The 13,887-nt window shown below is 36.3% G+C and overlaps 1 protein-coding gene across 2 annotated transcripts in view; it reads right to left on the reverse strand.

Annotated features, from left to right (window-relative positions):
* SLC4A7 (solute carrier family 4, sodium bicarbonate cotransporter, member 7) overlaps window positions 1–13,887 on the reverse strand; it is an 80,742-nt gene that overhangs the window by 51,570 nt on the left and 15,285 nt on the right. For both annotated transcript variants that reach the window (XM_014549226.1, XM_014549227.1), the window contains exons 3-4: window positions 4,427–4,508; window positions 437–583 (exon numbers count right to left, since the gene is read on the reverse strand). In XM_014549226.1, the coding sequence (XP_014404712.1) occupies window positions 437–583; window positions 4,427–4,508 (229 nt within the window). The remainder of the gene's footprint in view (window positions 1–436; window positions 584–4,426; window positions 4,509–13,887) is intronic.

Genomic DNA, 13,887 nt, shown 5'->3' on the forward strand with positions numbered 1-13,887 from the left:
TTGCTTAAATAATCAAGTAATCCAGCTTAGTGGATAAGATCTTCTGGCCAAAATGTTTAAAAATGAAATAAAATATTCAATTTCTTTCAGGAGCCTGAAAATTCCAGATATTTGGTCATTGCTCATGTAAATAATAAAATATGTAATAGAAAAAGATAAATAAAACCCTACTAAATTGAAGTGTCAGTGCCAAAACTCAACTTTCACAATTCCAAGGCTGGAATACAATGAAAACAAAGCCCCCTACTTTTCTCATTTACCCAAAGTAGACCTTAACCTATAAACTAAATATTTTTCTTGTAGAAAATAATACTTACTTCAATTAATACCCTTCAATGCATATAATGTGTCTAAATTATTGCAGACATACAATTTTAAAAAGAAAACATTCAATTAAAAAAAAAAATCTTTCCAGGAAAGAACTGTTTTATTTTACCATAAGAAGGAGATTCCCGTCCATCTTCTTTATCTGATTCTTTATCTTTTCTTCTCCGGTGGTGATGCTTGTGTCCACGATGCTTATGACGTCGACGACTCTCTTTACTAAATGGGACGTGAACACCAATATATACAGCTCGGTGACCTAGCAAATGGTTCAAAAACATATTACTGGTTTTCCAAGGAAAAAAGTGACATGTATAAAAGTATACCAAATGTACTATGATAAAACAGAATTACATATAAGTTCACATAATTTTAAAAGCCAGTCTCCTATTTCTTCTCTTATTTTACAGAGCACTACACATTTATGAACAACCCTAGTTAGTAGAATTCCTTAAGATATGCTTTAACGATAATTAAATACTCTATAAAAAATATTTACAAATAGATATTCATAAGTATTTACTAATTTCCTAAAAGTTTTGAAAATCTCAAGTCAGCAAGGTCCAAATTAGTGAGGGTTACATTAAAAGTAAATGGTCCAAATACTCCAATTAAAGGGTAGAAATTATCTGACTGGGAAACAAAGCAATACAACAGTATGGTTATCATCTAGTTTTAGAACAGAAAAAGCTGCTGCTGATGTTGCAATATCCTGAGTTTGTATTCTGACCAACAGACTGGTTATGAAAGGTAATCTCTGCTCTTGTCTACTAACTAAAACTGAATCATGGAGCTAGACAGTAGCAGCACTGTAAACTACTAAGAAGCACTAATCTGATTTCTTAAATAGTTTTCATGAGGTTCCTACCTAAGCTGTGTTGAGGAAGAGGGGTCATGGACTACAAGTGTGCAACCAGGCAAAAACCATCGGCACAGTGCTGCCTTTTGCTTTCATAACCAAAAATAATATAAACAAGTAATATGCTGAAATATGAAATGCTATTCCTTTCCTAACAAATTCCATAAGATGGTCAGAAAATAAATACCTCAAGAAATACAAGCTCTCATCTTTAGATGAGATTTGGAAGTAGAGTCAATCCTGATTACTCATGAATTCTGTATTTGCCAATCTGCCAATTCGATAAAATTTGTAACCCCAAACTGATAGAGATTTCGCAGTCATTTACAAACATGCACAGAGCAGCAAAAAAATTGACTTGCCCGACACTCGTTCCCAGCTAAGGCTGAAAAAAGGTGACACTCTGACTTCTTGTTTTGGTTGCCAATATATTAATGTCAATAGAGTAAATAATCACCTTTTAAATAAAAGGATACCAGACCTACAGCAACGTATTAAAATAAAACTGTTTAGTCCTAGTTGGTTTTGCTCAGTGCATAGAACGTCGGCCTGTGGACTGAAGAGTCCCAGGTTGGATTCCAGCCAAGGGCACAAACCTGGGTCCCGGGCTTGATCCCCAGTAGGGGGCATGCAGGAGGCAACCAATCAATGAGTCTCTCTCATTGATGTTTCTATCTCTCTCTCCCTCTCCCATCCTCTCTGAAATCAATAAAAACCTATAAATAAATAAATAAATAAACAAACAAGCAAGCAAGCATCTCCCAGTACCCACTACTCTCCCTAGTTTTTGGTAAGTACAAAAGAACTATAGAAATTAAATATCAATTATTTGAAAACATTTCACCAGAAAATCCCAAACTTAAAAATCAATTATAAAGTGCTTTTTTTTGGAATGATGGGAAACTCTGGAATTAGAGAGTTGTGACGGTTGCACAACATAGTGAATATAAAAAAAAAAATGAATTATCCACTTTAAAATCGTGAATCTTGAGTGAATTATAGCTCAAGAAAAGTGGGAAAAAAAACACAACTATAACAAAATTCAGTAATCTTACAATTTTATCTTAGTGAAACTATCTTCTTCTGAACACCAAAGAAAAGTGGAAATTAAGGAGTCAGTTTCTCATTGCTACACACTGGGAATTACAAAGTTGTTACCCCAATTAGTACTAATGGGTTTTTGCACACAAGCCCTGATGCACCAAGACAAAAATAAATTGTATGAGTTAGCAATTTAGAAATAAATAAGTGACTTATTTATGAGTTTGCAATTTAGATAAAATAAAAACATGCTAGCATCCAAAGATTGAAAGCTCAAGCCTTATATATTTTTTTTTGTTTTTATTATTGCCTGAGTGTTCTATGCTATAGTTTTCTCTCAGTTTTCTTTCACTTTTGCTTTTCATCAAAGCCCTATTTAGTCAAACTCTGAGATAAACTTAATCTCTCCCTCAAACTTGATACTGAAATTTAAATATATACAAAGTTAAGGGGCCTTGGGGTAACTGAGAGAGGCCAAGAAACACAGTAAAATGCCTCTTTTCATATTCTAGGTCACAAATATTTGAGGTGTGACATTAAATGGTAAATGATGGGTTAAATGTATCACCATACATTTAAATTAGTAACATTACTGCTAAAAATTTTAACGTTGGTAGTCCCTGTAATTCACAGAGTCTAACCATAACCTTCTAGGTAACAGGTTCTTTCTGAAAGCCCTAGTAAGTCTACACTTTAAAAGTTGAATTTAAGAGACAGGGTGTTGTTTTTTCCATTTCAGAAGGTAAATGTAGAGAACACTTGTGTCTCTTTCCATGTCCTTAATGACCCCAAGTGACACCAGTTTTCACAGAAGAGTTTAACTTAACAATGTGTCCTCAAAAAGACCCAAAGATAAGTCTACCAAAACATATGGCATGAACACCACCTTAACCAAGTGTTCAAGGTTAACATTACCAACAAGAAGTCATGTTGATATCCTATGTCTACAGATAGGATACACTGAGAAGAGTTCATTACTTCTGTGGTATGTTCCCCAAACATCCATAATCTTGGTCTATTCCTATGATAACATTAGACAAACCCAAACTTCCAGACATTCTACAGAGTATTCAGCCGTGGGCAACCTACGGCCCGCGGGCCGGATCCGGCCCGTTTGAAATGAATAAAACTAAAAAAAAAAAAGACCATATCCTTTTATGTAATGATGTTTACTTTGAATTTATATTAGTTCACACAAACACTCCATCCATGCTTTTGTTCCGGCCCTCCGGTCCAGTTTAAGAACCCATTGTGGCCCTCGAGTCAAAAAGTTTGCCCACCCCTGAACTACTACTCTCCAAAAAAGTCAAGGTCATAAAAAACAAGGAAGACGGAGAACTGTTACAGATTAGATGAGACTAAGGAGACACGACAATTAAATGCATTATTGGATCCTAAACTGTTCAACTAGAGCCTGGGACAGAAAGAGGACATCAGTGGAAAAACTGGTGAAATCTGAATAAAATCTGTAATTTAGTTAATAGACTTATATCAGTGTTAATTCCTTCATTCTCATAAACTTGTACTGGTTACGTAAAATGTTAACAGAAAAAGCTGGGCGAAGGGTACACAGGAACACTCTGTACTGTCTTTGCAACTCTTCCGTAAATCTAAATTTATTTCAAAAGAAAATTCTCAAAAAAGAAAGGAAACCACTTCTTTCTGCTTGGGGAAGAAAGATTGGCAAATAATTCATTTGCTCCACAATTCTATGCTGAGATTACAGCATTTTAAAAGGCTGATGTAACAAACCTATAAAATGAACATTTAGATGACAACTAGTGTTGATTGTGGCTTTTATTAGGCTGGTACTCTAGTTTGCTCTTAATACAAATTACCCAACCTGCTAGAAATGAAAAAAATAAAAGTATTAACTGATTTTGTAACAGTGGCATTTCAGTTTTCCAAGTTAAATAATGGTAACCATTAATGAAGTTTGTGTTATATAACCTATGTTATGCCAATACTTTCAACAAAGAGTAAATAAATAATCATGGAATGTTCTATTTGTGGATATGAGTGTTTGCTGTATTAATCTTTAAATTATATTAAGAAAATATAATTGAACACCCCTCTCAGTGTATGCTCTACCTCACAACAACAACAAAAAATACTTCAACAAATAGTAGGTAAAACTCAAAGGACAGTAACATTCATTAGTAATTTACCCTGCTAAGCGTAAGTGTTTGTAAACAACCTTACTTTCTAGTTCTTCTTTTTCAAACTTGGTGTTCACAGTTGAGCTGGTTTTGCCAAGATCCACAACAGCTTCTTCATCAGGACCCTAAAAAGAAATTATTTTCATTGGCTCAAGAATCAATACATAGTGAGGACCTACTACTGGGTGCATTGTTGGAGACAGCCAAAAAGTATGTAAGATTGCCTTCCTATCGAAGGACTGAATTCTTATTACAACTAACTTCATTCTTTGTAAAGTGTGCTCACAAGCTTTTCTTTGCAATCCACAGAAGACCATTCAAAAATCTCATGGTAAGAACTGAGACAACAAAGATTTTTAATTGGTATTCTATGGAAGTTACTAAGTAACTGGTACATATATTTGCTTCCACAGAAAGACCCTCCAGATCAGAAATTAAAGAAAATCTAGGGTGAGGGACCCTTAGATATCAATACAGAATGCTTTATTTTTGTTCTTTGTACTTTGGCCCTCTGATTAAAGGGAAATACTTAACTGAGCTATAATAGACTGGATTATAGTTAAACATAAAATTGTCAAAAACATGTCTATAGACCTAGCATGTAGTACCACTGACAAATTAACCAAGAGCCAATCAAAGTTATAAGCACTTTTTATTGATACAAAGGAAAAACCATGCCAAAATTAAATACCTTAACAGTGGTCGGCAAACTGCGGCTCGCGAGCCACATGCGGCTCTTTGGCCCCTTGAGTGTGGCTCTTCCACAAAATACCGACTTTTGCACATGGGCCACGAAGTTTCAATCGCACTGTACGTGCGCGCCCACACGTGGTATTTTGTGGAAGAGCCACACTCAAGGGGCCAAAGAGCCGCATGTGGCTCGCGAGCCGCAGTTTGCCGACCACTGCCCTAGACATTCTAGCTTTACGCTTGTGAAAGTCTACCTTCATAATTTTGTTCCCTTCTCCAGCTCAACAAAGACTAAATATATTTATTATAAAATATTGCATAGATTTTTAAAATAATAAAATTTCAAGTTTAACTTCCCTTCCCAACTTCTAACTTCACTTTCAAAGGAGCATTATAATCACCAGTAACTATTATGTAATTATTATGCACAAGATTCTGTGCCACAGATAGAGTCAGATGCACAAATTCTATTCCCTCAAGGTCTTCCACTTCAGCTATAGTTTGCTCTGGACCCTTGCCCAGCATGGGTCCGCTGGAGCCAGGCAAGGAAAAATTCAACATGCTGACCTTTAACCTTGCAGGTTATGAAGCCCAAACCTCCTCCACACGGTGTCCCAACACATGCACCCAGACTGGGAGGGCAAGGCTGACGAGGAGGACACCTGATCACTGCCGTTCATTGGGAAAGTCTATTCCATTTTATGTGGCAAAGACTAGAGGGCAGTGTCCCAGAAGCAGAGAACAGTGGACAAGGATGCTGATGTCCTCAGCCACCCCCAGGTCTGGGAGACATATTGGAGGAGGACAACCATGCTTTTAAAAGATGCACAAAGGTTCTGAGGAAGGGCTGGCTGATATTATACAGGCCAATCGGAACTTCACGGGCAGCATGGATCAGCACACGAAGTTGGTGCTGGGTGTGCAGTGCACAGAGGACCCCAGAATGTGGAACCTCATTCAGCAAGCCAGTCCCACCAGAGAGGCCCCGCCCCATAATGCCTCTGTCAAAGAATCCCAGTGAAGATGAATGCAGGAAAAGGATGGCCCGGGAAGAGGCTGAAGAACTACAAATGAGTTGGAAGGGGCTGGGGCTTTGGGAAGGAGTAGAGGACCTGAAACCAGTCATTCAGGGTGGGCAAAAGGATGGGCAACAGGAAATGGGCAGGGCAATGTTCTGGCTCAGATGGAAGCAAAGTCCGATAAATCTTCCAAAGCAGGAAAAGGGGAAAAACAGCTTTCAAGAAGGAAAAGAAATAGTCTAATTTTTTCTCTTAGAAGGTCATTATGCCTCTATTGGTACTTTAGAAGGCAACAGAGATGACTGGAGATGAGAGAATCCTATATAATAAAAGGCCAACGACCATAACAGTGTAACAACCAAAACGACTGATAGACCAGTCGCTATGAGGTGCATTGACCACCTCTCGGTTCCTCCCCGCGGCCCGCAGGCTCACTATGAGGTGCATTGACCACCTCTCTGCCCCTCCCTCCAGCCCGCAGGCTCCTATTGCTCGATGGCCAGCGGGGAACCATGTGGAACCGGGGTGGGTGGTAGCGGGGCGGGACTGGGGACTGGCGAGCGGGCAGAAGGCAGACCTCTTGGTCTCTCCCCCTGGCCGGCAGGCTCCGATAGATCGCCAGATGGAGTACAGGGAACCGGGGTGGTGTCAGAGGCAGGGCGGGACTGGGGACTGGCAAATGGGCAGAAGATGGCCCTGATCGCAGGCTAGGCCTAGAGACCCTACCTGGGCACGATTTCGTGCATTGGATCTAACATTAATTACAACATTGTTAATTCCCCTTTGACACCATTCTTCTGGAATGAAGTTACTTTTTCGTCCATCTAATTATAGTATTTCTTTAATTTAGCAAGACAAACTTTCAACCATTCCCGTTTTCTTTGTGGTTCCTCTTACTGTCCAGCATCTCCTTAGCACTTAGAAGAGACCAAAGTGATACACAGCATAGTCAGCTTCTTACCACTCACTAGAGAACCAGTTTGTTTTAGAAAGGATCAAACAAGAGGCTGAGCAAATGATCCAACTTTGGGTCTAAAGTATTATACTTTTGCATATAGCTTTTTTCAGTGTATACAAACTAGATTCATATATAAATGATCTTTTAAAGTCTCTTCCAACTTTGGGTCTAAAGTATTGTACTTTTGCGTATAGCTTTTTTCAGTGTATACAAACTAGATTCATATATAATCGTTCCTTGCTATCCAAACTCTCAGTATCCATTCTCCTATCTTTAAACTCGGGAACTGAATCATTTTGATTACTTTTAAATAAATTCCCTGCTATCCAAACTCTCACTATTTACTACCCAAAACTCAGAACCAGACTCAGTATATTAGGGAATGCAAATCTCTTGATATCCACACTTACTTTTTGAAGGTTACATATCCAACTACAGAATCAAATACATTTGGATATCAAGTGGTACTTGTATATGACTCAAAAGGATTGGTGCTCAACTTAATATAGGAAACACGGAGTAAGAAAAGGACTTGCTATGGCTCCATGGAAGTAGGAAGCAGGCTGTATAGACCATGTGACATTTTCATATAAAGACAGACAAAGGTATGTGGGTTAATCAAATTGCCTCATGGCAATCCTATGCCCTTAGAAAGGAGGAAAGGCTAAGATAGGAAATAAACAAAATACCCACAGAAAAGTACAAGAATGGACAATTAATAATTACCATTGACTAAGTGTGTCATACTCTAAAAATTTTCCTTAGCATTCCTCTAATGACGTGATACCATTTAGCCCCTAAACATGCACAGGTACAAAAGGTCAAAGGTTGTATTGTCTGAAGAGACAGCATGCTGTGTATTTTAGAAGGGATTAACTGCTCCCATTCTAAACTTTCACGCAGCAAGAACAATTGCCAAGACAGGATGCAAAACAATGTACTTCTCTCTCACCCCTAAACAACAACAAAACCTTTTATTTCTATGCAGATATACTTATAGGCTTAGATGTACAGACAACACTGATCAGTTAACACTCAAAAATAGCTTAAATTGAGCCATCTCACAATATTTACTTATTTAGAACGAACACTCTAAACATCTATCATTAAAAAAAATACTTCCAATACATATAAGAAGTGGAATGTTAAAGTAAAAAGGAGACACATCCTCTCATGGTCTTCCCAGCCTGCTCCCACTAGACACTGTCTGTAAAGCCTGAAGTAAGTCATTCAACTGAAAGCCAAGTGAGAATACCACTACACTTACTGTTCGGTTCTCAATGAGAATGTTTCCATGTGTAACTTGTAGAACAAACAAAATTGGACCGGGAGAAAATATCTCCATTCTAAGTGAAAGAAGTCAAACAGAGAAAGACAAGTACCATATGATTTCACTCATATGTGGAATTTAATGAACTGAACTACCAAGCAAAATAGAGACAGACTCCTAGAGAGCAGGCAGATAGCTCTGGTGAGGGTTGGGAGTGGGGGAATTGAGCAAAAAATTTTCAAAAAGAGAGAGAATTCATGGACATGGATAAAAGTGTGGTGATTGCAGGCAAGGGGATGGAGGTAGAAGAGGGCATAAAAGGGATAAATAATGATGGAAAAAATAAAATGAAATATTACATATTTGTGTGTGTATGTGTGTGTGTGTTGTCTATACACACACGTACACACACGCACATATATATATATAAAAAAATTTTTTAAAAATTTACAACACTGTAAAAAGGGGGGAAGGGGAGAACCATCTGCATTTCTCCCGTCTCTTAAGCATTTTATCCCGCTCTTCCATGACTGTCCAATATGAATCAGAAAGGCCTTCCTCTCTGTAAAAAATCAATAAAATATATTTAAAAAAAAAAAATTTTTAAAAATTTACAACACTGTAAAAAGGGGGGAAGGGGAGAACCATCTGCATTTCTCCCGTCTCTTAAGCATTTTATCCCGCTCTTCCATGACTGTCCAATATGAATCAGAAAGGCAGTCTGCTATAAATGCAAATACTAAGTAGGCCACACAAATTGGGTATCTTGACATTTTACAAACAATTCAACAAAGCATGCAGGGTGCATAAAACTTTATATTGAAGATCTCTTGGTTGAAACCATGGATATTTTAAGGGGGCAAGACATTTCTGAAACAAATATACTGCATGCTAAATACTATCATTTTAAAGTAGAATGCTTTGAGCCATATTTCTAAATATAGAGTATGTTATACACTACATAAGAGTATATTTTTGGTTTTTAAAAGTATTATAAACAAAATTATAGGTAATATAAAACATTTGGAAGGCTAAATATCAAACTGCTGTCACTCTGATGATCAGGAAAGCAGTAGGAAATATCAGAGATAGGCAATCATGTAGTGTTTAATTTTTTTGTTACATGTTTTTACTTTTAATATTTTTAAAAGAATACATTCAAACTTAACCTAATAGGCCAGTTATTTTTAAATCTGCATCTAGAAAAAAAACCTCTACCTCATTTTTTAACTCCAGGAATATAGTGGAAAACTAAAAATAGCAACAGCAAAGAGCAACCCTTGACATCAAAATATTTTGACACAGTCAGTGGTTATAAAATAAAACAAAGCCAAGGCACTGGGAAAACTCAAATGCACGAAAGAATGAAAAGGCACCTAAAGTATATCAACACAAGATTGATCACTCTTATCCTAACCAAATTATGTTATCCTTGGTTTTAAATTTCTACTTAAAAAATAAGGTAATTATTTGGATACAATTGCTCTATAACAGTGATGGCGAACCTATGACACGCGTGTCAGAGGTGACACGCGAACTCATTTTTTCGGTTGATTTCTCTTTGTTAAATGGCATTTAAATATATAAAATAAATATCAAAAATATAAATCTTGTTTTACTATGGTTGCAAATATCAAAAAATTTCTATATGTGACACGTCACCAAAGTTAGGGTTTTTCAAAATGTTGACAGGCCGAGCTCAAAAGGTTCGCCATCACTGCTCTATAACAAAGACAACAGATCAGAGAATTATCCAGAGGTGATCATAAATAAAGTTTAAATTCTCTGTATGTGAAACAGCACATGTACAAGGTTATTTATTGCAGCTTGTACCAAGGAAAGACCGGGAAAAATCCAAGGACCCCTTAACAGAGGAAATGACCACCCAATGGAATACCAAGCTACTGAACAAAACAAGGACACTCCCCATGAACTGGCATAAAAAAATACCTGTGAACTATTACAAAATGAAATACACACAATGTAGAGAACCACAAATACAAAAGCATGCTACTTTTTATGGAAGAAAGTCCCCAGAATAGGGATATTTCAATTTGCATAATGAAACAATGGAAGGACATTAAAAAATAGTAAAACTAGATTTGTGGCAGTAGAGGTAGACTCCTGATTTGTTATTTTTTATAGTGCTTTGATTTCTTTTAACCAAGTAAATACAGAGGTAGACTTAAGTATGAAATCTTTTGAAAGCCACCTCACCCATCTCTCTTGGTCTCAACTACAAATAAGAGTGTACCACCACCTGAAAGAACTGCGGGATGAGATACTATGTGAAAGTGTCAAGTACTAAGTACAGAACCCACAGAGGATGCCCACATTTTTATTTAATCTGAATAAAAAAGTTATTCCATGTTTCTATAAGAATGTTTTCTCATCTACCATATAACTTTAAATCTAGATCAGAAAAGTCTTATAAGTATAAAAAAAACCATTAATTACCTAATTAAAACTGATATGAAGACTTAAAATGTATCCCAAATCAGCATTATGATTGTATAAGAGAATTATCCATAGGAAATACACACATAACCATCTAGGATGGAATGCCAAGATGCTGCAATTAACTTTCATAAGGACCTAAAACTGTATTACTTAAAGAGATTTTATGATTTATTAAATTTAGAAACACCTATAGAACTTGTTAAAACTCAGCTTCCACTCTCTGGCACAAGAGATGCTGGTTCAGGGGTTAAGGTGAAGCCCAACCATCTGCATTTCTAATAACCTCTATGTGATTTTGGTGCACACCAAAGTTTGAACATATCCTTGGATTATGTTACAGATGTAAGTCCCACCTATTTAAATTTCTCTTTGAGGCTGCTTCAGGTCTTCTTGGGACCACTCCCACCTCATTTACACTGCTTCAACCCTTCAGAAAATAAAATGTACATTCTAATTCACAAGAAAATACTATAAAGTTACTACACACTTTCACTAATACAAACAATCCCAAATCTATAATTAGTGTTCTAAAAGTTGATTTGTAGGTCAGAATATTTTACCCAAGATGCCTAAGGGCAGTCTATCAAAGTATATACACATAACAATGTAGTCTCCTCAAAATACAAGTTTTCTCCAAATAACCCCAATTCCAAACCCAGTCTCCACCGACCACCAAGAGTTGAACTTAAATATTAGAAAGCTTTAAATTGATGGGTAAAGAGCTTAAGAGTAAGGCAAATACTCTTTTCTAATCCAGTTAATGGGAGAAATCATCAGTGACTACTGTTTCCTGAAATGAAAAGCCAAAGAATGATATTCATAGTTTCTAAAGAACTCACTTGCCATTTTTGTATTCACACATTAACTCTAAAATAAGCGGAAGAGATGTAAAAGGTATATGGGAAATTATTGCAAATTTTAAATTTAGGCAATCATGTGATTCCCACAGAAAAACATGAAAAGCCTTGTGAAAAACAGTTTGTCACCAGACAGAGTGGGATCTAGATCAATTCAGACATTGGGACAAAAAGCTTTCGAAAAATTTTTTAAATACCATGGTTAAAACTAAAAACAACTTAAAAGTTAAGAATGTTTCAAAGGTAAAAGATGAAGGAATTGAAGAACGGAAGAGCAGATAATTCAAAGAGGTACGAGGCATAAAAACTGGCAATAGCCAGGATTGTTAGTGACACACTTTATTGTCACATGCTTCATCACAAGACACAAGAGTCGTGGACAATGGAAAGCCTCAGCAGGGTTCTACCTGAAACTATAAATCACAAATATCTATTACACTATTTCTTTGAGGAGATGCATGTATCCAAGTTCTAACTCAGTACACACACACACACACACACACACACCCCAAAAAAACATACAGGAATACTTATTTTAGGGTTATCAAGTATGTATGCTTGTTAACAAAAATGAAGATAAAATCTATTTTCAAAATAGGCTTTCTTACAAAACTGTCTCAAGTTTATTAGTAATTAAAATGTATAAAAAAGCCCAGGCATTCCACACAAAAAGGAAAAAACACATACACAAAGATCTAGTAAATGTTTTTCAGAAAAAGAAGGTCCAGTAGGTGTTCTATCAAGATTCCCCATCTTCAGCCAGCACAGGGTTACTAGTAGCTTGGTATTTTTAGGGTTCTGCTGCATTTTTCTGCTAAAATCCAACAGGAAGCAACCAGGAAATCCCTCAACAATATGGTCTGTTTGCCTATTCTTCCCCTGGATAATAACCCTGTTCCCCATGAGTTCGATGGATCATGAAAAGACGTCTCATTTCCTTAAAGACTAGCTATTAAGGAAGTCATCCATTCATTCAACAAATATTTACTGAGTGCATACTATGTACCAAGCTTTATTCCAGGTATTGAGAATACATTCATGAATGAAAAACTCTGATATAATCAAATGTCCAGTTTATAATTTAATTTGCAGGTAAGATGTGGCTCCCCGTGATAAGAAATCCAGATATAAATGAATTCTCCTTTCCATTCCTAATAAATAAATGAGACCTCACAAACTCATAGGTGTAGACAGGTTCTACTTTTCCGGTTCAGCTTTCTCGTTTTATATAGTATACAGAGATCTCTCTATATAGACAGACATGCACAGATACATAACAGAAGTGGGCCCATGTGTGCATGTGTGTGCACACACACATGTACACACACACGTACAGCTTAAGTGACTTGCTTAAGACCACACTGTTTAGTTGGTGAAAGAACTAAAATTAAAATCCAGGTCTCTAGAGTCCCAGTTACATGAGTTCTTTAACACTAGACAATAAACCAGGGTCACTGTGATACAGCTGAGAACACACAGTAACTTTATTACAGTATTCATTAAAATTTGTAATTACCTATTTATGTAAGCACTTCCTTAACTGCATCCCAGTCTGAACAGTAAGTTCCAAGAAAGGAAGTATGTTTGTTTTGCTCACCACTGAATCTTCAGCATCAAGGAGGCCCTGGCCCTTAGTAAGGTCTCTAATAAATACTGTTCAATGTTTTAAAAGACAAGACACTCGGCTAAAACTTTATACTGGATCCACTTAAGGACTCCTTATAAATAACATTAAAGCCCAAACATAGAAAGGTACTACTTTTAAATTTAATAAAATCAGTTTATTTTTTACAAAAGCCCAGCATCAACGAATAATATAATCAAAATACAATTCACAAGTGAGAATTCCTAGCAAAATCAAACAAACTTTGTTCTATTCCTGAATCAAATTTTACATCAACATAGTGCATTTTAATAATTCTTCACACAGTCATTTATCTTGCCTGAAAAACAAAGTCTATAATTTGTATTTTCTTGGTAAAATGTACAAGAAATGATACTTTAGCATTCTAAAGGAATATTAGGGAGGAAAGTATTTAAAGTGTATTTAACGATATACTCAGAAACCTAGTCTAATATCCTTTAAGACATGTGAGGTTTTAAAAAATCTATTAAAACAGCAGAAGATCCCTATCAATTAATTTCTTCATTATATAAGACATATAGCTATAGCTCAAAAGTAACACCTCCCATAAATTAACATGTAGAGCAATTTTAGTTAAAGAATACGTCAATTTAGCTTCAAAACAC

The sequence above is a fragment of the Myotis brandtii genome, unplaced genomic scaffold (genome assembly GCF_000412655.1).
Source record: "Myotis brandtii unplaced genomic scaffold, ASM41265v1 scaffold54, whole genome shotgun sequence".
NCBI classification, from domain to species: Eukaryota; Metazoa; Chordata; class Mammalia; order Chiroptera; family Vespertilionidae; genus Myotis; species Myotis brandtii.